At 37.3% G+C, this 27,274-nt stretch overlaps 4 protein-coding genes across 4 annotated transcripts; 2 read left to right on the top strand and 2 right to left on the bottom strand.

Moving 5' to 3' along the window:
* Positions 1 to 234: 234 nt before the first annotated feature.
* Positions 235 to 7,751, bottom strand: irf5 (interferon regulatory factor 5). The gene is made up of 10 exons (XM_039668150.2): positions 7,491 to 7,751; positions 5,862 to 5,984; positions 4,723 to 4,845; positions 3,689 to 3,875; positions 3,580 to 3,605; positions 3,461 to 3,488; positions 2,951 to 3,376; positions 1,852 to 2,241; positions 1,225 to 1,343; positions 235 to 621 (listed from the first exon to the last, which is right to left on the bottom strand). Exons 2-10 carry the CDS (start codon positions 5,910 to 5,912, stop codon positions 433 to 435), a joined length of 1,539 nt encoding a protein of 512 aa, XP_039524084.1. The 5' UTR covers positions 5,913 to 5,984; positions 7,491 to 7,751; the 3' UTR covers positions 235 to 432.
* A 933-nt stretch (positions 7,752 to 8,684) lies between these two features.
* ccdc87 (coiled-coil domain containing 87) lies at positions 8,685 to 14,042 on the top strand. The gene is made up of 19 exons (XM_089127090.1): positions 8,685 to 9,217; positions 9,321 to 9,469; positions 9,660 to 9,910; positions 10,044 to 10,215; positions 10,286 to 10,379; positions 10,645 to 10,724; positions 10,811 to 10,965; positions 11,060 to 11,180; positions 11,278 to 11,472; positions 11,615 to 11,734; positions 11,834 to 11,949; positions 12,027 to 12,156; positions 12,254 to 12,354; positions 12,576 to 12,691; positions 12,790 to 12,821; positions 13,013 to 13,186; positions 13,275 to 13,389; positions 13,541 to 13,683; positions 13,771 to 14,042. Exons 1-19 carry the CDS (start codon positions 9,073 to 9,075, stop codon positions 13,978 to 13,980), a joined length of 2,619 nt encoding a protein of 872 aa, XP_088983216.1. The 5' UTR covers positions 8,685 to 9,072; the 3' UTR covers positions 13,981 to 14,042.
* A 757-nt stretch (positions 14,043 to 14,799) lies between these two features.
* On the top strand, positions 14,800 to 25,820 carry pnpla8 (patatin-like phospholipase domain containing 8). The gene is made up of 10 exons (XM_039668146.2): positions 14,800 to 14,940; positions 16,474 to 17,533; positions 18,495 to 18,644; positions 18,734 to 18,885; positions 19,852 to 19,946; positions 20,040 to 20,211; positions 20,487 to 20,544; positions 20,629 to 20,823; positions 24,410 to 24,608; positions 25,210 to 25,820. Exons 2-10 carry the CDS (start codon positions 16,655 to 16,657, stop codon positions 25,482 to 25,484), a joined length of 2,175 nt encoding a protein of 724 aa, XP_039524080.2. The 5' UTR covers positions 14,800 to 14,940; positions 16,474 to 16,654; the 3' UTR covers positions 25,485 to 25,820.
* Positions 15,294 to 15,940, bottom strand: akap14 (A-kinase anchoring protein 14). Its single transcript, XM_039667901.2, has one exon. The coding sequence runs from the start codon at positions 15,857 to 15,859 to the stop codon at positions 15,380 to 15,382; it is 480 nt and encodes a 159-aa protein (XP_039523835.2). The 5' UTR covers positions 15,860 to 15,940; the 3' UTR covers positions 15,294 to 15,379.
* Positions 25,821 to 27,274: the final 1,454 nt, after the last annotated feature.

The following is a 27,274-nucleotide window of genomic DNA, read 5'->3' on the forward strand; positions in this document are numbered from 1 at the left end:
CCGACAAGTTCATGTTACTGGCACAGACCTTAAAGGATGAGGTCAGCAGATGTTATCTGCCTGCTCTCGTAAAGTTTGCAAGGAACTTGCATGAAATACGAGTCTTAAATCTATGAGTGACAGCTTATTTAAGGGTTTAATAGAGTCAGGTTATGCTAACGTCAAGAAGACGCTCAACTGTTCATTTGGTGAATCGCACAGTGGTAACTTGATCATGTCAGCAACCATTTAAAATACTGCAATGGTATTTATTGAAATCTAACATTTTAAAAGACAAGTTAACCAAGACATAGGAAAGAACAAAACAAAAAATATGGAGGAAAAAAAAAATGTCAAGAGGTCTAGTCCAATGGTGAGGGCAACTATATACTCCAGTGCTGAAAGGACCTCCAATTTTCAGCAGGCAATGAACAACATGGGTTCCTCTTTCAGTTAGTGGATGTTCTGAGTCCAGGGGGGGTGTGTGTTTTGACTCTGCAACAGTCTGTGGAGCTCTTTGAACTGCTCCACCGTCTGGTCTTTCAAGTCGGGGTTGGAGATCTGCAACCGAATGCTGTCTGTCGACCACGAAAGCTCACCTGAAAACATCTCGGTAAGGATTCTTGCAACAACTGGAACAACCTAGGAAAGAAAATGACAGCATATAAACATTCAAGAGCAGATGCTGTTTATTTGTGGAAATTGATATAGCAAACTATGCTAGGTTTGACAATTGTTAAATTATAAAACATAGTTGTCGTTCTGGATGTTGATTGGTTAATAGACACTACATAATAGCAGCTATGACCATGTCGATTGGCTTAAATACACTAAATTAACAGATATGACGTGAAGCATCTGTGCTATAGTGTGAAAACAATGCTGCACAATTTAGCAATATATCATGGTTTTAAGTTTGAAGAATGTTAAATTATAAAACACTGCTCCAGTCCTGGATGCACACCTGTGATGTGAAACTTCTGTTTACCTAGTTAGAGCTTTGCTAAATTGTGAGTACATCAATTTAGCAATATAGCATTGTTTGCTAGGTTTAAATGGAGACTGATTGGCTTCTACACAATACACTGTATAAGTTATAGTTATAGCTATGCTATTTTGTAAATACAATGCCATACGACTTAATTCGGCCATACAGCACGACCTTGTACACCTTCCTGCACAAATAAATGACTAGCATCTTCAAACTCCAAATGAAACCAACAAACATGGATTTCATCTTCACACCTGGACAATGATGAGCTTTTTCTCCTTGGGCTTTCTGTCTGGCCAGTCCTCACCGAAGCAGAAGTAGATCTCAAAGGGTGGTGGAGATGGTGCCTCCCCTTTCTGATAAGAAATAAGACCTGAAGGGGAAAAAAAAAAAAAAACACAATTATCACATGATATATCAAATTAACAAAATGAGTCATGCATGAGTTTGGGAGTGATTTTTTACATAAAGTGAATAAAATGGAGTTGGGCAATTTCATGTTTTGTCTTTCACTTCCCACCAAAGACAGGAAGCTTCTGCATCACATGTGCAACAAAATGAAGAAAAATGGTGTTGAATTGGCAGTTTGTATATTTTGTCAATCTTGTGCTGCCACAGAGAATGAATGTAAATGTTTTGTCACCTCAATGTTACATGTATCAATTTCCTAGCTATTCATCAACAGTACATACAATGTGTCAATATTCAAAATTACTTCCACAATGATTCTTCCAAACTCTGAAACTCAAATAAAATCCAGAGGTTGCCAATTGTAACATTGGGTTGGAATTTATATATACTCAATTTTTTGTTATTGCTGTAATGCAGTCACAATACAGTACATTTGACATCATGCTCATTGAAAAACTGGTTCCTCTTACATTGAAGGAAGTTGTTCAGACTGAAGACCCTGATCTTCATCTCTCTTTCCATTGGATTGGGCGGCCCCTGCTCAGGCACACCTGGCCCAGACCAGAACACTTTACACTGGCACAACCTGATGGCATAGATATCCTGTCCCCTGATCTCCAAAATCAGCCCTCGGTCCATCACATCCAGCAGATGATCGGTGTAGAACCTCTGCTTTTCGTTCGGGATCTCGGCGGATCCTGGAAACAGTACCTGCTGAAGAGTGACTGGACCGAACAGCTCCACCTGCTCTGGTGTGGGTGCCAGGTTACCGTAGTAAAGTCTACAACCCTGAGGGTTACTGACGGTCAAAGAACCAGCTGTCCGACCCCTGTACTGGAACTTGATATCCAGATCAGTTACTAGAAGAGAAAAAGAGAATGACCAATTTATCATCATTCACTTCTTGGTTTTCTTTCTTTTGTGGAATGCAAAAGGTGTTTAGAAGAATGTTGATGCTGCTCTTTCCATACATAAACATTAATAGCAATAAAGAGCAAATAAAATACAAAGGGAATTGTAAAAGTGGTCCGAATGACTTCCAAGTCTTCTGGAGCCATATGTAAGGTTTGTGTGATAAAAAAATAAAACTTTATATTAAATCACTGATAATTTTCTTAACAGCTCACAAATTTAACAAACTCTGGTGTAGCAAGTGTTAGGCCAGGTTTGACATCAAACATCATTGTAACCAATCTTGGTATGCCAAAATTGAAAATACACATTATATACATAATAGCATTGACTTTTTGGAATTTTGATCACCATTAACTTACATTGTATGGAAAAGAGCAGTATGAACATCCAGCCAAAAATTCTCCTTTTGTGGTATTTAGAACGACATGGTGTATGATGACAGACCTTTCATTTTTGGATGACGTATTTCTTAAATGAAAGATTCTCAGTCTAACAAATTAAATTTTGATAATACAGCCAAGGTGTGCACCTCTTGCAAAGTCATTTAACATTACTCAAAATTAGAGGGTGGGACTAGACTTTTTCTGAGATTTAGCTATGTCTTCATCATAAATTGCAACATTAATCCAGAATAACAAGGCATTAGAGGCTTACAGGGCAACATGTGTGGACTGCTCAGCAGCTCTGAGATGCAGGGATGAACCTGGTTCTCCGCTTGAGATGGCACCTCTTGCATTGGGGTGTCCACTATGTTTGGAGGGCCAACAGAATGAGAGACTACATCCTGAAGAGCAGGAGGCGGAATGACTCCAGACCCCATTTCCATACCATTCGAAAGTCCTCCACCATGAATGGGATATGATCCCTGCTCAACTTTAACTGCACTGTGACTGGGAAATTCAGGGGGTCCTGTGTTGGGCTGGGCAAGATGAGTGGTCATAGGAGCACCTCCGTTGGGGTTATTAGGGATCATTTCACCGAAAAGTTTCATTTGAGGGTTGTGGTGGGCAGTATTATAGCCATCAGAAGATGTGAACGGAACGTCAACTCTAGGGGGATATGCCGAGTAGCTTGAAGGGTCTATCGAAAATATAATTCGATTTTTTTGTTATACATTCAATTTTTTTTTTTTTCCAAATGACATCAACTTTGAAAAATGCTTACCAATGGAGAGTTTTACAAAGTTTTGCAGCTGAAATGAAATGGGGGAAGAAAAAAAAAATTTAATTTCTATAACAGTTATTCAAGCTATTCCATCACGCTACATGCACTTCAGCACTTACCTCCTCTTCCTCATCCTCTCCAGCATCTAAAATCAACAAAAGAAGAGATTTATTGGCTCATCCATTCTTTTTATCCCTCACTGACTAGGCATGCGTTCCAGGTCTTTACCTCCATTGACTGACTGGTCGCACACCTCATAGATCTTATAAGGCTGGACGGGGGTGTCCTTAGTGCCATCATAGTGGAGTCCGAACTCTCGGCTTTTGTTAAGTGCACAGCGGAGGTTAGCCTTCCATTTTGCTGGATCTGGCTCATCTACTCCTTCCTGGTACTTGCCTGTTTCCAAAGCCCAAGCCTGCATAGCAAAATGAGTGAATGAAGGGATGCTTGTGGGAAATGTCTAGACATGTCTTGTCCCTTTCTTTTTTTAAATAGACAATGGCCTGGTTTCACAGACTGGGCTTAGATTAGGCCTTGGTTAAATTAGGATATTTAAATAGCTTTTATAAATGTAATACAATACCGGTGTGCATCTTGAGACAAAACAATGGCACGGTCATATTTTAAGATAAGTCAGTCAGTGCAAGCTGCTTTGAGTTAAAACAGCTCTCAAACATGTATTTTAGTCTGGGCCTTAAGCTTAAACCTTGTCTGTAAAACCAGGCACATTACAGTCCATTTTGAGTGTAATTCCTATTCTAGCATTTGATTGGACAAAATCTGCATAGTTCAGTATGAGTCAACAATATTTTTGGTCTGTTTCCATAAAGACTAAATTTGTTGATTTTAAAGCATATCCCTGCTAATTGTCTAGTTTGTTAATACACTATGCATAAAGACGCAACAAAACCACCAAAAAAAACTCTATTTTTGCTAACTCCCTATCATTAACCTCAAGGCTCTAAACCTTTCATGACTTCCCCTTAAAATCATGCTGCAGTTCAGCCAAGTGGAATTGAAACTCCATTTTTAGTTCTCAAAAAAAGTGGTTTCTAAAGTACTGAACACATCACTAGAACTTGTAAATACAGACATTTGATGGTTCTAATAACTTTAGAACAGAATAAGGGTTGTGTGAAAGCATGTAACCTCAGCATCTTGGGTTGGTGTTGAAACTGAGCTCATATTATGGGTAAATACTATTGTAACATCCACAAAAGGGTAATAAACAGCACGAGTGATGCCAAAAACATATGATTCACCTTAAAAATAGTGTTCTCCTCTTCAAGGGTAGGCATATGACGGGTGGCGTGTCTCCATGGGATCCGGAACAGTCTGCGCTCTTGATTGAGCCAGTGCAGTCCTGGGTATTTCCCACTGTTAATCTGGTGGAGTGAGAAATGTTTACTTTACTAAACGTAGAACTTGCTCAGGATGTCAATATTTCAAATGATGTTCCTTCTATTATTCCCTCCATTTTAGATGCTGATATCTTGAAGTACAGGATGGGTAAAAGCAAGGTGGTAGCCGGGCACCAATCTGTTTGAAGCATTGATGATGAGGTAAAGATTATATCATCAAGTGTTTGAAACAGTATTCTGGTACATCCCCAGTGTGGTTTTATGAATCTCTTTGTTGGTTTGAAAATATGGTTAAAACTATTCTATAACCGATATTTTCATTTACACACCTCACAAATTTGCATAACATAGTGACCAGAGACTTTTAAGTAAAAAAAAGTCACCATTTATGGTGGGGTCGTTTTAGCAACATTTCAGGAACTTTCAAAGACCAAAAAACAGTACCAATAGTGAAGCGATGTAGGAAGCACTGTTCACACAGAAGTCACTTTTAAATCAAGCAGTTTTTTCATTGTTGTTCAATGTGGCGAATTCAGAGGGTTGCGAACTCTTTAGTCCTCAAGAGAAAATCCCAATTGCATGGATTTCTATTGACTCTCATCTGCAAATGCACACTTTCAAAACAACTTTAGCCAATATTCTGTTTCTGATGTCATCTGAGGATCAAATTTAAGTCATTATCCCCTGAAAAACGTACCCTGTGCTATAGAACTTGTATCATTTGCCTATGCACATGATACAAAAAAATGCTGTCATGACTGGTAATCTGACGTGAGAATAAAAGCAAATGGCATAATAAGAGTCATTAGAATGATTTGCATGGTGCTTTTTGTTCATGTGTAGAGCTTTACCTGGTCATCATTCGCTTTAATTGTATTAAAAAAGAATCTGCTTTTTATGTTCCACATAAGAAAGTCAAACTGCTTTGGAATGACATGAGGGTAAGTAAATGATGCCAGGATTATAATTTTAGGGAGAACAATTTTTCAAAAACAATATTTTCAAAAAGTTTACAATGTGATTAATAGATCACAATTGACCTGTGCCAGCAGCCATGGCTTCAGACGAATCCTCCGTGGTTGACCACTCATGGTGCTGGAGAACAAGGGGGTCGGAGGAGGTGGTGGTAACGTGAACACTTATTTTGGTCAGCAATTATAGCACTGGGGTAAAAAAAACAGAAAAAAGGAACATAATTAAAAGTTAATTCTGCAAAGTTGGCGCAACCAAAGAGATCCTGAGATGGACAAGCTGAAAAAACATACATCAACAACAAAATTAGGACAATTTTAAGGCAACAAGTCGGATAAATATTTAGCACAAAAGCACCACAATAACAAATGTGACAAGACGTGAGCCTTCAGGCCTCTGCCAAGTAAACCGCTGCTATAAAAGCAGGTGCTCGTGGGAAAACAGAAAGCATGTGGGATGTGGCATTTAGTTTTTTAAAAGCTCAGTAGCAGGGAGGTCATGTTACCTCTGTAAATACACGACAACATGACCGAGCACAATAACAGCCAAGATCGAACGCCACCATTACCGCGGTCTGCTTTTATAAGGGGGGAAAATGCCAAGGTGCTGATGTAATAGCCGTGTAACTGGCAGAAATGAAAAAGAGGCTGTGAAACTTTCAAGGCCATTTCTTATTTAAACACACTGACAGTCATGAGACTTCATATGAGCTTTTTCAATGAGTGTTAAATGATATTGATAATGAACTTCTATAAAGGAAGTTCAAAATACTTCTAAATTCATCCATTATGAATTGCTGAGGAACAATAATTAACCAAATGCTAAGAGAGTAATTTTGATTTGGTTTACGATAGAGAAGTAGGTGAGGTTCCTAAATAAGGAAAATCTGTTCAGTGTTCTCCAGTTAAGTTCCTTTAACTCTCCATTGTACTGTTATCTCTATGAGTAACAAACCCAGTTCTCCACTTTTAGAGCATATAATAGGGTTAATAATGTCCCTCAAAAACCTTTTTTTTTTTTTTGTTATGAGAATCTTCTAAAAGCAACAATGCGTGTCAGTGAAAAACAGGACATATTTTTATTTATATTATGTCATAACTTGTATCACATCCTTACTATTATCATCGTTTACTGGTATTTACTCGCAAACCATTAAAAGTAAATTGAGATAATTCTATTAGTTACTGTCAGCAGTTAAAGCTTGTTAGAATTCTAACAATAAATCCTTAGTCACCCACTATCTTTTCAGACATTTTAATTAAAAATAAATGTAACGTTATTATTTAATTTCATTTTATGGTCACGTCGTTTCATTCCTAAAATATGTTTATTTTTCATTTATTTCAATCACATTACTGTTTATATAGCCTATTTACTGTTTATTGATTTTAGGAATGAGGTCAAATGTATGCAAATAAAACCTTAATGGTCTTGGTTTCAAAGTACAAGCAAAAGATAAGTGTTAGATATTGACTGATATTATGCTTTTAAAGTTAGTAACATGCAAATACACACAAAAGATACATACAGCCGATTACTCAAGAAACCACAATGTTGCCAAAACGCCCATTTAATTCCCACCTGTCCAAACATAACACGCGCCCAGAGCTTCTTAAACCACATTTTATACGACAAAACAATCCAGAATCAATGCGCTGTACATTTTGCAAATGTTAAACAACCCTAAAATCACTTACCTGCAATGAAAAGTATCCAAACTTTGAATCGGGCTCAGTTCAGCGTTTACCTGACGGGCTCATATAAGTTAGACCAGGTGAGGTTCAAATCCGCGTCGGTTCGTCCTCTCGGCTCCAGCTGATCAAATGACCAAGGACTGACTGATCACAGCTCTCCAGGAGGACTCTCTCATGTCCATGTTTTTTTTGTTTTTTTTTACAAGCATGATGAGACGACAGAAACGTATTTGCAGAAGTAGAACAGGTACCACCCTTCCGGATGACAGGGGCTAATGTAAACGGAAGTGGTGTGCGTTTCATTTTTCATACATGCCATGTGACCCTGTTGTAGTATTTAGCATTTGACAATAAGAAAGTGCCATAGGTCATATCATTAGGCAAAATAAGAAAGGTAAATACTATTTTATTAGACTGTTAGTGCTGTTTTTTAAAGTCGGTATCCCATTAGTGCATACTTTATTTAACTTTAAACATCCCCTAAATATGCCAAATTACAGAAACACAAAAATGCTAATTTAATATAAGACTGTTCTAAAGGCTAAATTAAGTGTTGTTTAGAGTTTAGACTTTAAACTGCAATGCGTTTATTTGTTCACTAGGTGGGTTCTGTGACTGTTGAGACTTTTTTGAGACGTCATGTGACCACAAGGGGAACGAAAGGGAGTGACGTAAGGGAGTGACAGGGTTGTTATTGTTTTATTTAGGCTACTATTTATTATTTTATTTATTATTTTTTGTTAATTATTTTTTTAGTTGTATTATGTATTTCATATATTATACTGTGTATTGTTTTTTTTTTTTAACTTAATATAAACACATTTGGGAATTAGAGGCCTAATAATTTTTTATTTCAGTGTGTAAATTTGGTGTTTACAAAAGACACCCTTTTAGGATGGGTCCGTGGATTAAAAACACCTGCATTAGACTAGCATAGAATAGTAGATTACCACATGAGCTTGGTATACTTAAATCCTTTTAATTAATTTCTTTTCTTAATTATTATTATTAATGTGCTTGTAGTTTAAAGACTGTATTTAATATTCTGGTTTCAAATTAATCCCTAGAGTATTTAAACGAAATAAGGAAAAAGAAAAGAAAAAAAGTGATATCGGATGTTCCTAGTTTGCGCAATGACAAAAAAAAAAAAAATAAAAAAAAAAATAAAAAAAATAAAAAAAAAAAGTTTGCGCAATGACGTTGTGCGTGACCTGCGTTTCCAGGGGAACGTGACTTGTTTAGACTGGCGTGCAGGACTGCAGGTGGAAGGGAGGAACGGTGGAAGTTTTCAGTCGCTTTGTTACATTCGATAAATATTTATAATATATATTTTTAAACAGTTGTTCTTTTGATATTAAAATGATTGTAGACTATAACCTAATTTATGCGTCTGTTTTTTTTAATCCAGTGCATTGTCATTTTAAACTTGTGACAGAAATCAGATCACATTCATTGATGTAAACCAGGTTTAAACCTGAAAAGCTTTTCTTTTTTTCTTTTTTTTTACACCTTAAATGTTTTTCTATGAATGCTGAAAAGTTTGTTTTTATATTAGACCTTTTATTTGGTTTTCATTGTTTTGAGAATGACTGGGGAAATAACAAGCTCACAGAGGTTTGCTAGCAACTTCAAAAGTTTGGATCTCCAAATGATGGTCCACAATCAAGAGGTTCAGAACCTTCTAGGACCTCTTTCACTTCTCTGCCACATCAGTGGTGACAGGATGACAGGTTAGATCATTCTTCACCAGCTTTCACTAGTCAATTCATTCTTGAAGTTAGAGTTCTTGAATTCACTCATTACAGTATTGCTGATTTACAATTTCACCTTCAGACAGGTTTAAGCTCAGATCAGAGTCTTCAGCTTATAAGAAGGATAAAAGCATTCCAGCCTCTTTGACACAGTTGTGCAAAGAGCTGGAGGAGAGAATCATCCAGATATCACAACATTACTCCATCTGCCATGAAGACAGAGAGTCTCTGGTCAGTCTCAAACAGATATTCAAATATTCATCTTCTGAAGTATTTTGCACCGTACAGTTGGCCCTATTGCTGATTAAATTTTATCAGATTCTCCTAATCCACCAATCTCATTCTTAAAATACTCCCAGAAGTATTTTTTTTTTATGAGTTTACATAATAAATTTCTTTTCTTTTTGCCTTTGACCTTCAGACTGCAGTGTTGACCTCTGAGCTGGGCCTGATCTGGCAGAACCTGAAAACCCCATCTGTGGACACCACACTGTCCCAGGAAGAGAAAGTGCAGCTGAACTGCCAAACCTTCAGTGAAGTGCTGCACATCTGTGTCCAGCTGTTTCTTCACTACCTGCAGGTGATGAAAACTCTACAGAGGCGAGGGGTCTTCAGTGACTGTGCCAATCGCAGAAGGGTGGCAGCTCAGCTCGCTGTGGACTGTACCAGAGTGTGAGAGCTACTCTTTTTAATCTAAATTACAGAGACTTTAACAGGCTTTGATCCCATAAAATAGCCCATTTGATGACATATAGTGTGGCATTGCTTATTCACTGGTGAAACTGGTGGCTGTTTCTATTTACAGCTTGAATGTTCGCTCCATAAGATGCAGGATTGTCACAGGAATCAAGGCTGCACGGAAGGCCAGAACAAGCCCTGTTACACAGAAGAACACACTACAAACATGCTCTGATAGCATGGAGAGGTCCATGAGGGGCACACCACGGGAAGAAGCTGTGGAGGATGACCTCAAGGAGGTGTGTTTGTGTGCATGAGTGTGGTAAAGAGAGACGGTAAGGTCAAATTAATACATTTCTATGTGTCCAGATTCAGGAGAAAATCGGGGAGCTGGATCTGCAACATGTGTATGATCTCCTGCCCTGCCACACGAAGCCAATCTTCTACGAGACAGACACACAGTGTACGGCAAGATACACAGATACATTTAGGGATAGTTTACTCACTCTCATGTTGTTCCAAATCTGCAATGTTTTTTTAGATAGATAGATAGATAGATAGATAGATAGATAGATAGATAGATAGATAGATAGATAGATAGATAGATAGATAGATATATAGATAGATAGATAGATAGATAGATCATTTTTGAACGAACTATCCCTTTAAAGTGATAGGTTATAATTCAGGATATTAGATCAGGACACTGTATCTTTGCATGTGTCCAGGTTCCACAGCCCGCATGGCCAGTATACCAACACAAGAGCAGGATCAGAGTTCCAGTCAAATCCGGTTGTTCAGAATGAAGGTGAGCAGGGCTTTTTGAGTCCATGTTGCATATTGCAACTTTTCAAAAAGTAGCCTGCTTCACAATTTGGCCTTCTGCCCTCTCAGGGATGTCATTCCATGCCTGACCTACAGAGGGAGACACTGCTGGAGGAGCTAGAGATAAAGTTGCCGAATCGGCCTCCATCCCCTTTGGCCCTACTGTCCACTGATCCTCACTTCACCCTGGAGAAACACATCAGTCCTGAGGAGGATCTGAGGAGGTTGGGCTGTTACGAAATATACAACATATAAATCAGAGTGCCCATGTGCATGAGTAATCGGAACTGAAACTGCATTTGTGTGTTGTTTTTTTAGATTATTAAAAGAAAGCGATTACAAGGATGGCAGTGTTTGTGAGACAGATATGTGCCCACTTATAGAAGCCATGATCTGTTATAATTCTAGCAGACTCCAAAAGCTCAAACAAAGACTACAGGTACAGAAATAAACTCACTGCAGCCATAATCGTGTGCAGTATACCTGAGCCATCTGCAAATGTGATTTACAGTCGTTTCATGGGCATTTCTTTTTAGAAAATGGAGGAAGAAGAGGAAACAAAGAAGCCTAAAGTTGTTGTGGAGAAACCTTCACACACAAAAGGAGACATGGCCATAGTGGCGGTTTCATCTCACACCATTGTGCACACAGCAGCAGCCAGAGCGTCCGATAGGGTTTTCCCAGAGACCATCAAACTGTACCCACCAGTCTACAATGACCTCACTAAAGAGGTTCTATACTCTGATATCACAGCAGTGATATTTTACTATTTTATATATATATATACAGCATACATATCCCTCCTACATTCTTGCTACAACATCTAATTTGGCTTATATAGGATTTACCTGTATAATCATTCTAAACCTCTAGATCGATTCAGCATCGGTTACTCGGATGGATCGGAACTTGTTTGGAGAAAATATAGAAATAAGCAAAGTCTTTGACGAGTTATCCAAAAGTATTTCGACAAAGTATTTCAGCTTTGATGAGGTGAGCTGAGTTTTGTTGTAATATTTTGTTGGTGACATATCACAGCATCCTCATATCATGAAGTTGAGAATATTAAAATCAGCTTTCTATCTTTTAAAGGACCCCAGGATCGAGCCTGCTCTGACAAATGCCACATGCTTCTCAAAAAGAGTAATCGATGACAAATTAATCAACCCATCACTCAGGAAGCCCAACCCATACAGCATATCTCACAGGTGCTCTCTTCTTCCTTATTATCTGTGCTTGTGGTTATTGGGTACCCCGAAATGATATCAAATCTTACATTTAACAGAGAGAGAATAAAGAGGTCTGAGAACAGAAAGAGGCCTGTAGATGCGACTGCACGAGTGCACAGAGCTTGGTTTCAGTGGTGGAGGTGTCAACTATCACTGGATGATTATCTGAACTACATTTCCAACCAGGTAAGTTTATAATAGCAGTGTGTGTTTATGAGCGATAAATGCTAAATGCATTCAGGATGCAGGCTCAATTGTGGACTGTGCTTGTGTTGTTTTGAAGGACTCTGATTATCTGTCAGTGCTGTTTCACCTGTATGACAGTGATGATGAAGAGGAAGAGAGACACAAGCTGGCTCAGATGCAGAGAGACAAGAGGAGAAGGTATTGTATTAACAGCTGGGATTCTCTAAGAATGAATGACACTTGATGACTTGCGGTTGTTTCGTCCATAAGACAACACTTCTAATATTGGGAATGTGACTGTCAGCAAAATGGCTTATCACAAATGTTTTGCCTGTTCCATTTATTTTATTTCTATAATTAAATCAAAGTTAGCCTGTAGATTTGGCTTCTAATTTTTATCTGACCGTCATTTCTTCCAGAAGGCAGCAGGAAAGGATCAGTTCACTCAGGAGACGGAAACAGGAATTTATTCCTGGTTTCTGGAACATCAACACCATAAAGATGGGAGGACTCGGGAGGGATCCAGAACTGGATGGCATGTTATTGTTTTCTAAAAAAAAAAATTAGTACATTTATGAACATGAACATGCATTATGTAAAAAAGGAAAGAGTGACGATATATCTGTGTTTCAGAGACACATCCAGAAGAGGAAATACAAGATGTAGTGAGTTCCTGTTCTCTTCCTCATAATATTATGCTGCACTTCTGTTTTCCATTGATTTCTGTTAGCAAAAATAATTTTGAAACACAGTTGTTGCTCAAAAAAATCACATTTTTTAAAATGAGATAGACAGACAGACAAGCTGATAGATGGATGGATGAATGGATGGATGGATTGATTGATTGGTTCTTCAGTCTGTGGGAGGAGAGGAAGATGAAGGTCCAGCTGCTGGTCTGCTGGATGGAGATGCAGAACAGATGCAGGTCAGGCTGGAAAGGGTCTGGAACGCCCTGCGTCTGCCAGAAGGTCAGCGACTAGACATGGCCATCAAATACAGCTCCCATGAGTACAGGGACCATCTTCAGGAGGTAGAGATCATGAGAATTAACTCTCCTGGCTTTCCATTATAATCATCAAGGTTTTTATGTTGTCACATGGATTTATTTGTGCTATCAGGCAATCGCTGCATGGGAGGTGGCTGCTCGTTTGATCCTGAAGAGGGAGCTCTTGCTCTCCAGGTTGGAGGACTTTGAGAGGGAGGCATCAGACCCCAACAGATTTTTCCAGCGAGGTACGTCAGAGGCACAGAATAAAACATTTTGACCTTTGAAATCTGCTTTTGGGATGATGCATTGCCGTGCATGGCTTCAAGAAATTATTATAAAAGAATGATCTAACCTAAAACAGATCCGATCTAATGCAGATTCATTGCGAATAAACAGGTTATCAGGGTTCATCTATCGCTAGAATGACAGAGGCAAGTCAAAGGGAGAATCTCAACTCTCAGATTTCAGTTGTAGACCAAGAACTGTCCAAGACTATAGGGCACATCACAACCCGTTTCAATGACAGCATCAGCTATGAGGTGAGTGCATCGAGGCACACCTTTGTTATCTGCAGCAGAAACTGTTCGTCCTGTTGTTCATCCTTGTTGCTGATTTGGTTCTCGCAGGGCCGGCCGTACAGGGAGAAGATGCGCTGGGACCGGACTGAGATGCTGTACTGGCTGCAGCAGGAGAGAAGGGTTCATTCACTGGAGATGTTTGTGGAGGGACGGACGGCTCTCCCTATTAGGCTACCTCCTCTAAACCAATGCCAGGAGCTTCACTCAGGCAGCCATCAAACTCTCCACGAACAACCTCCAGCAGACTGTGAATTTTAAATATATATATATACTCATGTAAGCCATATACTAGCAAATAAAGCAAGACCTGTTCGTTTTTATAGAGCTGTTTTTATTTTGATTATTGCTTTTAGTGTATTCTTGTTAGTTGCTGAAGAAATTTCAGACTCTGAAAATGTGTCTTTAAGAGTTTAACGTTAAAAAATGTATCATTTATTTTATATATTATATGTATTACACAACAGTGTTATTTTAGTATCTCTGAGATACTGTTATTGTTTTTATTAATATTTTCAATTATGAGTTTTCATTTTTATATTTTTCATTTTAGTGTATTAGTAATTTTGTCTTTTTTATTAGTTGTTTAATATGTTTTTTTTAAATAATTTCATTTTTATTTATTTTAGTACATTAAGTTGAAAATATATATTGCAATATAACAAAAACAGATTTATTTATTTTTTCAATTTTAGTTAAATATAATAACCCTGCTGCATGCATATATAATTAAAAGTAGTGTAGAAAATGGCAAATGATGGTATTCATTACATTAATTTTGATTTTGTTCATATTTTAATAGACATGCATTAGACAGAGGAAACATGCTGGCCTTGCTTTTATCAGAATAGTAACATGTGCTATTTTGCTATTTAATATGCAAAAATCCCTTTTTACGTAACAAAACATTCTAACTAACTAAGTAAACATGTTTATAAAGTTCCTCATTTCATAACTGGGGATGATAATCATTTTTTTCTATGGTATGTTGTTTCACTTATTACCAGTAGTTGGCAGTGTGCTATTTCCATTTTGTTTGCGTTGATCCTGTCACCTGAGAAGAAGAGGAGATTCCCGGCCCTCTGATTGGCTGTTTGCGAATCACGTCATCTGTTCTGCTTCTAAACGTTTCCTGTCGAATTTTCCAGTTGGGATTCATACATCTCTCTGTTTTCAAAATATTTCTGAACGAAATGACGGCGAATAATAGCCACTCGCCTGGTATGTAATTTTATTGTATGCGTAATATGTCAAATTCCCTCTTAATAGAGCAGAGTTGTTTATTGTACAGTCTTAGGTGATCATAACAACACCAAGGGTCCAATGAGCAGCCTCTTAAAAATAGTAAACATAACTGTTATGTAACAATACATTGTTGTCTCTATAAAAATATTAATTGCATATAAAGATAATGATGTATTATATTGATAAAAGTAAATTACATTTTGCGCTTAGATAATTAAGATTAAACTGGCAAAAACAGCATTATGGTTGATAAGAGGTTTCTTATTTCTATACTAAACACCTGTAAAGTTACATACAGTAACGTTAGCAGCTACTACAGCTTATAAAACAACAGTTAAATCATTTTTAATTGATTTTCATTGAAATATATAGTTTGTTTTTGCATAACGGAGTTATAATGACAGTTTTTGACGTTTTAAAAGCCAACAGTGTCTATCAGTAGTCTATTGCTCTCAATGACATCCACCAGCCACTTTTCCCTGAACCTCGTTCGTCCTGGAATATGTTTGAACCTGTTGGTTTCAACGAGGAAGTGTACGTCTACAGGCAGTGTATCTGGTTTGATTTTGGAGATTTCGATGATGAAATACACGCTTGCTGTGGCTCTGGGGATCGGGGTACTTCGGGTCGGCATGCTCCATTTGGCTTCGTACTTGTATTGCTTTTTAAACTCCAGCTCTGTTTCCTGCAGAAACTTCATGCTGTAGAGCCAGCCGGGTTGCTGTATATCCCATGTGTCCATGTATTGCCTGATCTGATGCTCTCCGATCTCGATTGTAAAGTCTTTGCATGAGATCCAGTCGATATTTTTGATTTTATGCTCACATTGTGGGATATTTGCGCTGTCCATCTCCATAGCTGTCAGTGTTTCTGTCATGTTGACGTCGGTTTCCATGGTGATGACAGACAGGGGACGGGTGTTGCATTAATAATGCTTTTAAAAAATTATTTTCGTAGTTCAACTTTTTTTGTTGTTGTTGTTTATTATTTTTTTTTGTTTGTTTGTTTTTTGCTTTGAAAATCTGTATGGTTTCTGTTGGAAAAAAAGGTAACACTTAGTTTATTTGAAGGTGACGTAGTTACACATTAGCCTACTACATTTACTTACTAGTAATAACAGTAAATTATGTATATAATTAACGTTACAAGCAGGGTTTGAAATTCACTTTTTTACTCACCGGCCAAATTGGCTTCTACATTTTAAGTTACCAGCCATTCAGAACTTCTATTAGCCAACATAAATGTATAAATTTGAGTAAGTAGGCTACAATGTAAATATGTCACCTTGCAATTAAGTGTTATTGAAAAACTGGATACTCTTTTCATGTAGTTACAATAAATGGAGTTTTAAAACTTCAAAAAGGAGTTTTCAAGTCACACCATAGTTTGTGTTTTTTAGCACATTTTTATGCAGTTACAAGGATGTTCTGTGTGGTTCCATACTTTTTTAAAAATTATATTATACATTATTAACTTAAGAATAACAAATGACAATCTTTCACTTTACAGGTCGCCTTTAAAATATGGAAAGCTCCTACTCTTATAAATATGCACAGAGCACTTATCTAGCAGATGTGAAATGGCTAAAGCTTTGATTGAGCTCTGCATGGCTCAGTAGCTTTGATGCCAAGTCCACACAAGTGTGTTTTCTCAAGGAATATTCCTGAATTCCCTCGAGTAACCTCGCCGCATGTCGCGCATCAGGAGCACATTGGACACCGTTACCAAGGCCGTGAGCGGAACGGTGAACTCCGAACTCTTCTCCAGGATCACACGCCTCAAACCCAGTGCCACTCAGGCCAAAGCTATAGAAGTTCAAGTGGAATGCGCCGAGCCAAAGGCTGGAGCTGTTATGACTGTGGCGGCACCTGATCCGCCCAGGGAGATTGAAGTAAAAAAAGACATGGAACCTCCTAAAGAAGCACCAACATCTATTAGTAATCTGTCAAACAGCACAGGAAACACATCCAGCGGGGTTGCAAAGCAAACGCTGCAACGCTTCCAGCCCACTGCGTTCACCACCAACATGGATGAAACGTACAGTCACCTGGCTGAACATGTCAATGCCTACTTTGGAAGCGACACACGAGATGACAAACGATCACAACTGGATAGAGAAGACACAACACCTTCGACATCTCAGATCCAACCTAGCACTCTTCCCAAAGTTAGCAAGGATCATATCCTTATGGCAGCACCTGTGTCCCATAGATCCACACCAGAAACGCCCTCTGGTCCATCTGCCATTGACAAGGATGGCTCCATCCCAAGTCCACAAGCCCCTTCTGCTCCAGCTCAGGACGAGGGCATTTCAGCCATCCCCCTTTCGCCAAGGAAAGGCATCAGTCATTACCTGTCCTACCCTAGGCCAAGTGTCCAGGCTTTTGTAGGTAACTACATCACTCCTCTCGTTCCAAAGTTTAGAATGGACTCAAAGGGTGGCACGGCAGAGAAGGACAAACCCTCTGGAATTGAAGTGAACGTGTCTCAGGATGCAAAGAGTGCAGAAAGCAAGGAGAAGAAAGAGGCAGAGGAGAAAGAACAGAAACTGATGTCTCAGAGGGAGAAGGTAGAATACTATCCCTGTAAATATATTACAATAGACTTAACTGAGTTCTCTGTTTTTTTTTTTTTTTTTTTTTTTTTGGAGTGAAAGCTTTGAGTTTCAAAAAACTGATACATTTGTTTCAGTGTGGTCAACAGAATAATTTTGGGGTTGAATCTATCTATCTAAAATAAAATAAGATGTATTAATACGATATATTATTATTATTCTTATTATTATTAGATATTATTAGCTATTATTATTATTATTATTATTTTTAGAACCACTAACAATTTTTGTAATATATATATATATATATATATATATATATATATATATATATATATATATATATATATATATATATATATATATATTAGGGCTGTCAAATGATTAATCGCGATTAATCGCTTCCAAAATAAAAGTTTTTGTTTACATAATATATGTGGGTGCACTGTGTATAATTATTTTGTAAATGTATAAATACACACACATGCATATATATTTAAGAAAAAATATTATATATATATAAAATATTTATATTTACATATTTACATTTAAGGATATATAAATCTAAATACAGTATACACATGAAAATATTTCTTAAATATATACAAGCATGAGTGTGTGTTTATATACATAAAATAATTATACACAGTGCACCCACATATATTATGTAAACACAAACTTTTATTTTGGATGCGATTAATCGCGATTAATCGTTTGAAAGCCCTATCATATATATATATATATATATATATATATATATATATATATATATCCTTCATAAAATGGTAATAATAATTTGCAAAAAAGTCAAATAAAATGCAAAAACACATTGGATTGTATGCTGTTTTAGTAAGAATGGATTTTTTTGATTTACATGTTTCATGAACGAAGCCCATTGCCTATGCAAAATATATCGATTTCCCATTGATTATAATGTTTAAAGATCAAAAATGACTGTTCTGTGTGTTGTATGTAGATTATAGCACGTGTTAGTGTGGATAACCGAACCAGAGCATTGGTCAAGAGTCTTCAGCGAGTCACTGATTTGAAGATCATCATCAACAGGGTGGAGGAACTGAGCTTCCACCTGCTGGAGTTTCCGGAGACCAGAGGAGTGGCAGTCTCTGTAAGTGTGTCCAAACACGTCTGTGAGGAGGACTAATCTCAGTCAATAACGTTCTTTTTTAATTTCTTCCTTTCTCTCGCTGTGTTCAGGAGAAGATCATCCCTTGTCTGTTGCGTTTGAGGCAGGCACGAGATGTCAAGCTGCAGGCTGCAGTGAGACAGGCTCTGGCACTGGTGGGCTACAATGACCCGGTGAAAGGCAGAGGGATACGTGTTCTCTCCATTGACGGAGGAGGCACCAGGTGACAGACAGATGCTAGTTGGTCATTAATCCAAAAAATTATTAACCTAAAATTAACAGATTGTGAAAGGATGTTTAAGATAAAAGTAGGTCAGCCCAAATGTACCTAAAAGTAGGTCATCCAAAAATAGAGCTGACACAATTTTGCAATCCCTTTAGATGTTGTCTGTCATCCCAGGGTAATGTTTTAAATTTGTCACAATTTTACCTAGGCTAGAATAAAAAAATAAAACAAACAATATTAATAAAACTTAATTAAGTAAAAAAAATACAATAATTATAGATCCATAGACATAAATTAATAATAGTAACACTTTACAGTAATTGTTAACATTAGGTAAATACATGAGTTAACATGAGCTAACAATTCTGCATTCATGAATTAACATAAACTGCATAACAATTCATGTAAAGTGCAGTAACCAGAAAAGCGCTATATAAATGTAACAAATTATTATTATATTATTAATTTTACAGTATTTGTTAATCTTAGCTAATGTGAATCTAAAAAAAATATGAATACATTTTTAAGACCATAAGTTGTTTCTTTTAACATGTGAACTTACCAGAATATGAACATTCTTAAGTAACATAAAGGTTAATAAATGCTGTTAAAATATATCTACTCATTGTTAGTTCATATTAGTTAATACATAATACATGTTAACAAATGAGACCCATACATAACTAATGTTAACAAATGAGACCTTAATGTAAAGTGTTACCAATATAATTATCAATTAAAGACCTTATGAAATATTTAGATTGAATTATTAAGTAGTGATAAGACTTTAAACTATTGCATACATTTCCCAAAGTCTAAAAAATACATATTGTGCCTGATTTTATCCGTCAACTACTCTTAAACTTTTCATTTGCTGCGGTGAATCCTCGATCCTTTAGTTTCATTTTATAAGATGTTTATACTGTATGTACAGGCCTGTAATTTTATGTCAATGTTTTGTAGGGGTTTGGTTGCATTACAGGCTTTGTACAGGCTGGAGAGTTTGACAGGGAAGCCCATCTATCAGCTCTTTGACTACATATGTGGAGTTAGTACAGGTATATTATTTAAATTACTTGCAAAATGTCTACATGGTATAGGAGTGAACAGTCTTTTTCCATGTCTTCTAAATCTTCTCTGATTTTTCTTAGGGGCCATTCTTGCCTTTATGCTGGGTGTGTTCCAGATCCCTCTGGATGAATGTGAGAAACTCTATCGGAAGTTGGGATCTGATGTCTTTAAACAAAACCTGATTGTGGGCACAGTGAAAATGGGTTGGAGTCACGCGTACTATGACAGCCAGATTTGGGAGGAGATCCTCAAGTAAGACAATGAAGTGAACAAGCCTGTTTGGGGCACTATATTTTATTTTATTTATCCATTTTATTTTATTTTTATCCAACAATATTTTGAAGCTGAAATAGAAATAACAAAATAATAGAGGCAAAGACGAGATGTTGAACACTGTCTTACTTTGAAATAAAATCAAAAATAAATAGCAATAAATAAAATCCTTAAATTCATTACAATACAATGCCTACAGTATCTCATTTGCTGTTTACGTTTAATGCAATATTTTTTCCTTTTATTCACCACAGAGAGAGAATGGGGAATGGGATAATGATAGAGACCTCTAAGAACCCTAAATGCCCGAAGGTGGGTTTCAAAATATATATTTGTAACAGAAATGCAATTCTCATCTTTTCACTTCTTAGATAAATCACTCAATGCTTCCACTAGGTGTCGGCAGTGAGCACAATAGTGAACAGAGGCCTGCCGCTGAAGGCGCATGTCTTCAGGAATTATAACTTCCTGCCTGGGGTTCGCTCACACTACCTGGGTGGCTGTCATCATAAAATGTGGCAGGCCATTCGAGCTTCCTCCGCTGCCCCAGGCTACTTCCAGGAATGTGTGCTGGGAAATGACCTCCACCAGGTAAACCACACAAAGTCTGGTCTGCATCACCTACTACACTCTATCTGTTCTTGCTATCAACTTATCCTTATGTTATCTTCATGTTCATGTTCTCTGACTGTTGATGTTATCCTCGGTCAGACATCTTGCACTATTGAAAATCATTACAAACCCTTTTAAGGTTGTTGTCAAGAAGAAGGAGGAAAAGAAACACGCTCTCAGACTATTTCCTGTGCTGTCTCATCAGTGCCGCACATTCAGACTCATTAGTGTTCTTGAGTGCCGTCACTTAGGGCACTTCAGTTCGGCTGCCTTAAAGTGGCTCTCAGATGAGATTCCTGTCAGAGGGTTTGTTTAGACTCCTCAGTTCTCTGATCCACTACTCTCTGAATCATCACACAAAGGACGATAACTATAACAATAAAGATAGAGTTTTAAAAATCGTTCTAAACTGAAAAGTATAGCAGAGCCCACATCACCACTTCAAACGATAACGACACAGAGGAGCGACACCGTTGGAATCATCGGCTGGAACAAAATCTTTCTAAAAAAGTGAATGATAAAAACATTGACATCCAATCAGAATCAGTCCTGCTTTAAAGGGATACTCCACTTTTTTTTTTTTTTTTTTTGGAAATTCCGTAGTACTATGGAATTCAATGGGACCAGAAATTCTTCTAAATATCAGAAAATCGGCTCAATGGATTCAAAAACGGTAAAACCCAACTGTTGAGCCTATTTCCAAAAAAAGTGGAGTATCCCTATAAAAAGAGCTTGAGCCTTTAAAGTGGCCAGTGACAAAACTACAGCAAGCTTATCATAAACATAACAATATCGTGTGTTGGCATAGATAATAAAATAGTTACCGTTGTAGTTATCTTTAAAGTTATTGTTCTTGATGTGGATGTGAATAGGCCTGCGTACTGTAATACAGAAGGGATGCACAAGTAAGATTTGCTCAGGAAAGTGTATTATTATTATCATGATCTGAATATGTTTTTGCACTACACTGGCAAGGCTGTCAGGTCTTCTTGCCTGTCTGCTTGTCTTCATCCAGCTCAAACTGGCACGGTGCCATGGCTGCCACACCGAACGCACCCTCACAGCCTGGGTTTCATCAGCCTAAAAGTGTCTCCGCCAAGTGACAGACATTAATGTTGAATCGTGGCCTGTTGCGCCATCAGGAAGGCGTCATTCTGTCCGTCTGCCTATTGACACCCACCAAGTTCACATACTGCTTTCCACAATGTCCCTGTGTTCCTGAATAGGCCAGTGAAGCTATTGGTCACAGAGCTAAATGAATGCCCAGATTCATTCAGAGTCGGATGAGAGCTGTGGTCAATAGGAAGATGAGCCTCTTCGTATATAGAAATGATGGTATAAAACGGCATTTTTTATCTATTCATTTATTCAAATTACATTTAAAATAAGTCAGTTTCTGGATTATAATTCATTTTAATATTTGTTGGGGAATAAACAAACAAACAAAAATGTCCTGATATGTCATATGAGTAAATTACATGATTTTTTAAACTATTTAGTTATTCAAAATACAGTTAATGTCTGAATTAAAATGAATTTAGATATTGTTGATGGGCATTAAGTAAAAATTATGTCACATAGGTATTTTTTTCTGTTGATTTATACCTTAATATTTTTAAAATATTAATTTATTAAAAAAATACACTAAAAATAGCTACAGTTCATTTCTGAATTGATATTCATTTTAATCATTTTTAGGGGAAGTTAAAAATGGAAGAAAAAGCAGTATTAAAATAGTTAAATACAAGTCATTTGGCATAGTCTTGTCATATTTGAACAAAGTATTCTTAACTTCTTATTGATATTTTAAAATATGTGTTTATAATAATATTTTTCTTTGTCCATTATTTCTTCCCTTTGATTCTTCCCTTTCTTTATCATGGACACCCTTATATGCCATTGACCCACATGTTGCTTTCATGCGTCCATTAGAAATAATCCTCATTCTGTGGTCAAATGTTCTTTGGGGAACAACAGAAGATAAATTTTGAGTGACATTGCCCTCAGGTAAGGCCTAATTTATTGTCGAAGAAGATGAGAATGAACTATTTTTAGATCTTCATCTAATAGTCTGTGTAGATGATTCCAATGTTTTGGCCTAAGGGCCGACCAAATCCACTTAATACACATTCATTATGTCAATCTTCCCATGATTTCGCATTCAAAGTCGCTGTGATGTGTTTTGATGTATGTTTTTGCAGTGTGGGATGAATGTGTTCTAATTAAAATGCAAATGTAGTAAAGGCTCTTGGCTCTAAACCCTGTTGCCAACAGAGCACTCGATGCCCGGACTCCGAATGCCACCAGGGGAAAAGCTTTCTCTCTCTCTCTCTCTCTCTCTCTCTCTCTCTCTCTCTCTCTCTCTCTCTCTCTCTCTCTCTCTCTCTCTCTCTCTCTCTCTCTCTCTCTCTCTCTCTCTCTCTCTCTCTCTCTCTCTCTCTCTCTCTCTCTCTCTCTCTCTTTTATCGCTTTATCTCTCTTTCTTGCTCTGAATAGCACTTCAGTTTCTTCTCAACATGCCAGGCCTGTTCTCTGTTATGCATACTCTACTCAAGGGCTTTCAACCATCAAACAAGAAGCCAGTCCTCAACTGTTTGTTTGTTTTTCTTTTTCATTTGATTGATTCATCAATTGATTCATTAAATGAAAAGTTCACCCAAAAATGACAATTCTGCCATCATTTACTCACCCTCATTGAGGAAATAGGATTTTCTATATATTTTAACATTTATTTTATTTCAAGTAACAAAAAAAATGTTAATAGTTATAGTTTAGTTGACTATTATAACCCTGTAACTAATTAGGTGGTGACCATCAGCTGTCAATCTGCAAAAAAACACCATAAAATTAGATTAGTCCATAGTATGACCCATGTCTTCTGAAACAATATGATAGTTTTCTGAGAGTAATGGAGTGAAACTTAAGCTTGACAGTCATGGTCACCATTCACTTTCAATGTATGGAAAAGAGCAGCTTAGACATTTTGCCAAGCATCTTCTTTTGTGTTCCACATAAGGCTACAGGCTTTAAAAGTGTAATGAAATGTTTCATTTTGGGGTGAAATATCCCAGTTATCCTTTGTTAGCTTTGGACTCAGAAAGCAGAGTGTAGTTCACTGATTTGCATCAGTATCCGTGTCACTAAAATGTAGGGCATGCTAGAGAAATAAAGGACGTTCATCTTGTTTTCTCTGATGTGCTCCTTAAAGGAGACATTGAAAACGAGAATGATGATGCCAAGTAAATGGATTTCAAATGCCTCAGGGAAAATGAACACATCTACCCACATCTCCTACGGAGGAGAGACCCTTCATCCATTATACTCAACAGTGATGATTCCCATAATCATATCAGCCGGAAATGTAAATTCAGCTTCAAAGAATAACCCAGATTTCCACAAAGAAAGCCTTGCTTTTGGACAAGAATAGAAGCAGTTATTTTGAACCTCAAATTTCTTTTAAATAGTATATTTTTGTTGGGATAAAGCACACAAGAATCTCTTCTCGTTTTCAAACAAATATGGTTAGTTGATTGTGGTATGATCAAATGTTTTTGATTTTATTCAGGACGGTGGTCTCTTGATCAACAACCCTACTGCTCTGGCCATCCATGAGAGCAAGTGTTTGTGGCCCAACACCCCTGTGCAGTGTGTGGTGTCTTTGGGAACAGGCCGATACGAAACCCTCGCCAAGACCAGCTCAAGCACTTACACCAGCCTAAAGACCAAACTCACCAACGTCATCAGCAGCGCCACAGACACTGAAGGTGAGTTGATCCGGGATACATTTGTCTGTATATCCCTCTGAAGGTTCCCAAAGTTAAAAAATTAGCAGCTCTCTGTCAGATTTTAACAGTTTATACAACAGTGTAATGAAAACTGTAATATGACTTAATTGAAGAGGCTGTATTATGCCCTTTTACAAAGTCTTGATTTTGTTTTTGGGGTCATATTTGACATTATTGCAGCACCTCTCTTCCCACAATGTGGTCTGATTGGTCGGCTGGACCAATGTGTTGTGATCGGTCAACCATTTTGAGTGTGTTTCATAAATGTCACGTCCCTTACCATAACCGTGAGTTACTAAAGCTCATTAACACATTACTAACGCACCTCAACCAGGCCTCGCCCCTTTCTTTTCCATATGCCTTGGGCGGGACTTATTTAAATGAGGGATGTGATGAGTATGTTCCCAGGAGGAAAACTATCGACGTTTCAGGGAGTTTGGAAACTGTACACACTCTAAAGAAAGTTGAAAATGTCAAAAAGCATAAAATGTTCTCTTTAAGGGATGCAACATTCCTATTGCAACAGTTGTTTGTCACTCACTACATAAACTACTATTGATCTCTTCTTTTTGTATGGTAGAGGTCCACACAATGCTGGACGCCCTCCTTCCCCCGAACACCTACTTTCGCTTGAACCCTTACATGAGTGAGGATGTCCCGTTGGATGAGAACAGGCAGGACAGGCTGGACTTCTTGCTGGCTGAGGGTCGCATCTACCTGGAGCGTAACGAGAATAAGTTAAGGAAAGTGGCTAGTGTTCTTACTCAAGAAAAGGGCGTCGTTCAAAAGCTAGCAGAATGGGCACAACTCAAAGCTGACATGTACGATGGATTTCCCTTTCGCTCCAAACTCTGAAACTCTAAAACCAAACTTGCACAATCACTGACCTTTACCATTACCATTATCACCTCTAATGTATAACATTGAAAATTGTACATTGCAATGGAATTAAGTGTTACATTGCCATATAAATTAAAATAGGGAATCACGTCTGTTGTCTCATATCGAGCACATAAGAAGACTGAATAGGTTCATTATAGGTCTGATTTTACGTCTTTGTAGTTACTGTAAGGATAGTTATTGTCTCTGTTGTGGGTCTTGTTTGAAACAAAGAGCCTTGCAGGCATGAAATGTTAGCGGCAACACTGACTAGCTATTACTTGCATGTGCTGCTTGTTGTACTAATGCCGTTTTGATCCATTAATTTACAATAGGATAAAACTGTTAAGTGTCTCCTCAAGAAAATCCTTAGTTATTTATTCTGCACAATATTGCAGGTAGAGTTGAGTTGACTGAACTAACAGTACTGTAGTTAGCATGAGGCGAGCTGCTGATGCACGGACCCATGTGTGTGCAAATCATTTTCAGATTAACCTTTTCAATTTTTATTCAAAATGAAATGTTCTAAAGGTACCAACAGCACTGTCTGATGTTTTAAAAAGTTTGCACAGAATATTTTGAAAGCATTAAATGCAGTTGTATCATTGCTGAATATGGCTCTTAATCTTACATTGATCATTGTGGAAACACTAATGAAGTGATCATTGATTTTGTTGTATTATGTTTGAATGCCTCGGCTGCTTTTCGGTATACAGTACATTTTTATTTGCTTCTGTGTGCACTTGGCAGGAAAATATTTTACATAATTTATTGGTTCTGTTCAGATTGACTGTATAAAATGCAAAATATATCATAAAATTATGACAGTGTTGTAGATTCAATTTTAACAGCTTGATTCAGAAATACGATTTTTCCTAATAACACATTTAAACTATTACTCCGTCGTGGTTATGAAGAGAAATAAAGGTTTTCAAACCTCAATTTATTTCAGTTTCACTTTTTCCTTCTCAGGTAAGATATGTTATCTTATTATTTTACAGTAGATAACTATTTTTTTGTTCCTCTTAATATTGAAAAAGAGTGCTAATCATAGAGAATTTATGTAAATCTCTGAACCACAAGCATTTTTTTCCCCCATTTGTAATTAATCTGGCAGTATTTAATAGATTTTTCCAATTGCAAAATTGATTTCTGTTTGTCTGTTGTTCCACACTGTTGGCACATTATTTTAGCAGCCCATCAAGCCTGAAGTCAAACACATAGATGTTCTATATTTAAAATTGTATATCCCAATGAGAAATATGAACATTTATAGACTGATGAATCTCTGAAAATAAGCAACCTTTATATAATAAAGGTCAATGAGGTTGGTTATTTCCTCATAAGACCTCCGTTATGTAGCCTAACCTGAAGTGAGGAATGTCATCCATGGAAATGTTCAATGATGTGTCAAATCCCACAGGTGAGTGTGAGGAGAGACTATATTTGATGGAAATATTCTCAAATCCGCATTTCAGTGCTACTGGGAGCTGCCGTGTACATGTGAGACAGCGGACTGCACTGGAAATGCCTTCTTTATTTAACTATTTCTAATCTATATAGTTTCCAGTCCAGTTTTGTTACTGTTACGCAATCACTGAGGTTTTTGTGGTAATCCATAAACTCACAGATGGAAGACCTGAGAATGTCAATGGTTGTTTCTTTCATCGATTGAGGAGCTTTAGAGCAGATACAGTAGGACCATGTCTGATTCAACTCTTGCATCACCTCCTCCCAGAATCCCCTCAGCAAGGCTATGGAAGACC

The sequence above is a fragment of the Pimephales promelas genome, chromosome 24 (assembly GCF_988280905.1).
Source record: "Pimephales promelas chromosome 24, fPimPro1.hap1.1, whole genome shotgun sequence".
In the NCBI taxonomy this organism is placed as follows: domain Eukaryota; kingdom Metazoa; phylum Chordata; class Actinopteri; order Cypriniformes; family Leuciscidae; genus Pimephales; species Pimephales promelas.

Excerpts from the sequence above, each read along its gene's own strand:
- akap14 (XM_039667901.2), bottom strand. The coding sequence starts at position 15,859 with ATGGAAACCGACGTCAACATGACAGAAACACTGACAGCTATGGAGATG.
- pnpla8 (XM_039668146.2), top strand. The coding sequence starts at position 16,655 with ATGTCGCGCATCAGGAGCACATTGGACACCGTTACCAAGGCCGTGAGC. Across the intron at positions 17,534-18,494 it reads TGATGTCTCAGAGGGAGAAG|ATTATAGCACGTGTTAGTGT; the intron begins GTAGAATACTAT and ends TGTTGTATGTAG. Across the intron at positions 24,609-25,209 it reads CAGCGCCACAGACACTGAAG|AGGTCCACACAATGCTGGAC; the intron begins GTGAGTTGATCC and ends TTTGTATGGTAG.
- ccdc87 (XM_089127090.1), top strand. The coding sequence starts at position 9,073 with ATGACTGGGGAAATAACAAGCTCACAGAGGTTTGCTAGCAACTTCAAA. Across the intron at positions 10,725-10,810 it reads TCCGGTTGTTCAGAATGAAG|GGATGTCATTCCATGCCTGA; the intron begins GTGAGCAGGGCT and ends CTGCCCTCTCAG. Across the intron at positions 11,473-11,614 it reads ACAATGACCTCACTAAAGAG|ATCGATTCAGCATCGGTTAC; the intron begins GTTCTATACTCT and ends CTAAACCTCTAG.
- irf5 (XM_039668150.2), bottom strand. The coding sequence starts at position 5,912 with ATGAGTGGTCAACCACGGAGGATTCGTCTGAAGCCATGGCTGCTGGCA. Across the intron at positions 1,344-1,851 it reads TCTGAACAACTTCCTTCAAT|GTCTTATTTCTTATCAGAAA; the intron begins GTAAGAGGAACC and ends TTTCCCCTTCAG. Across the intron at positions 622-1,224 it reads AAAAGCTCATCATTGTCCAG|GTTGTTCCAGTTGTTGCAAG; the intron begins GTGTGAAGATGA and ends TTTCTTTCCTAG.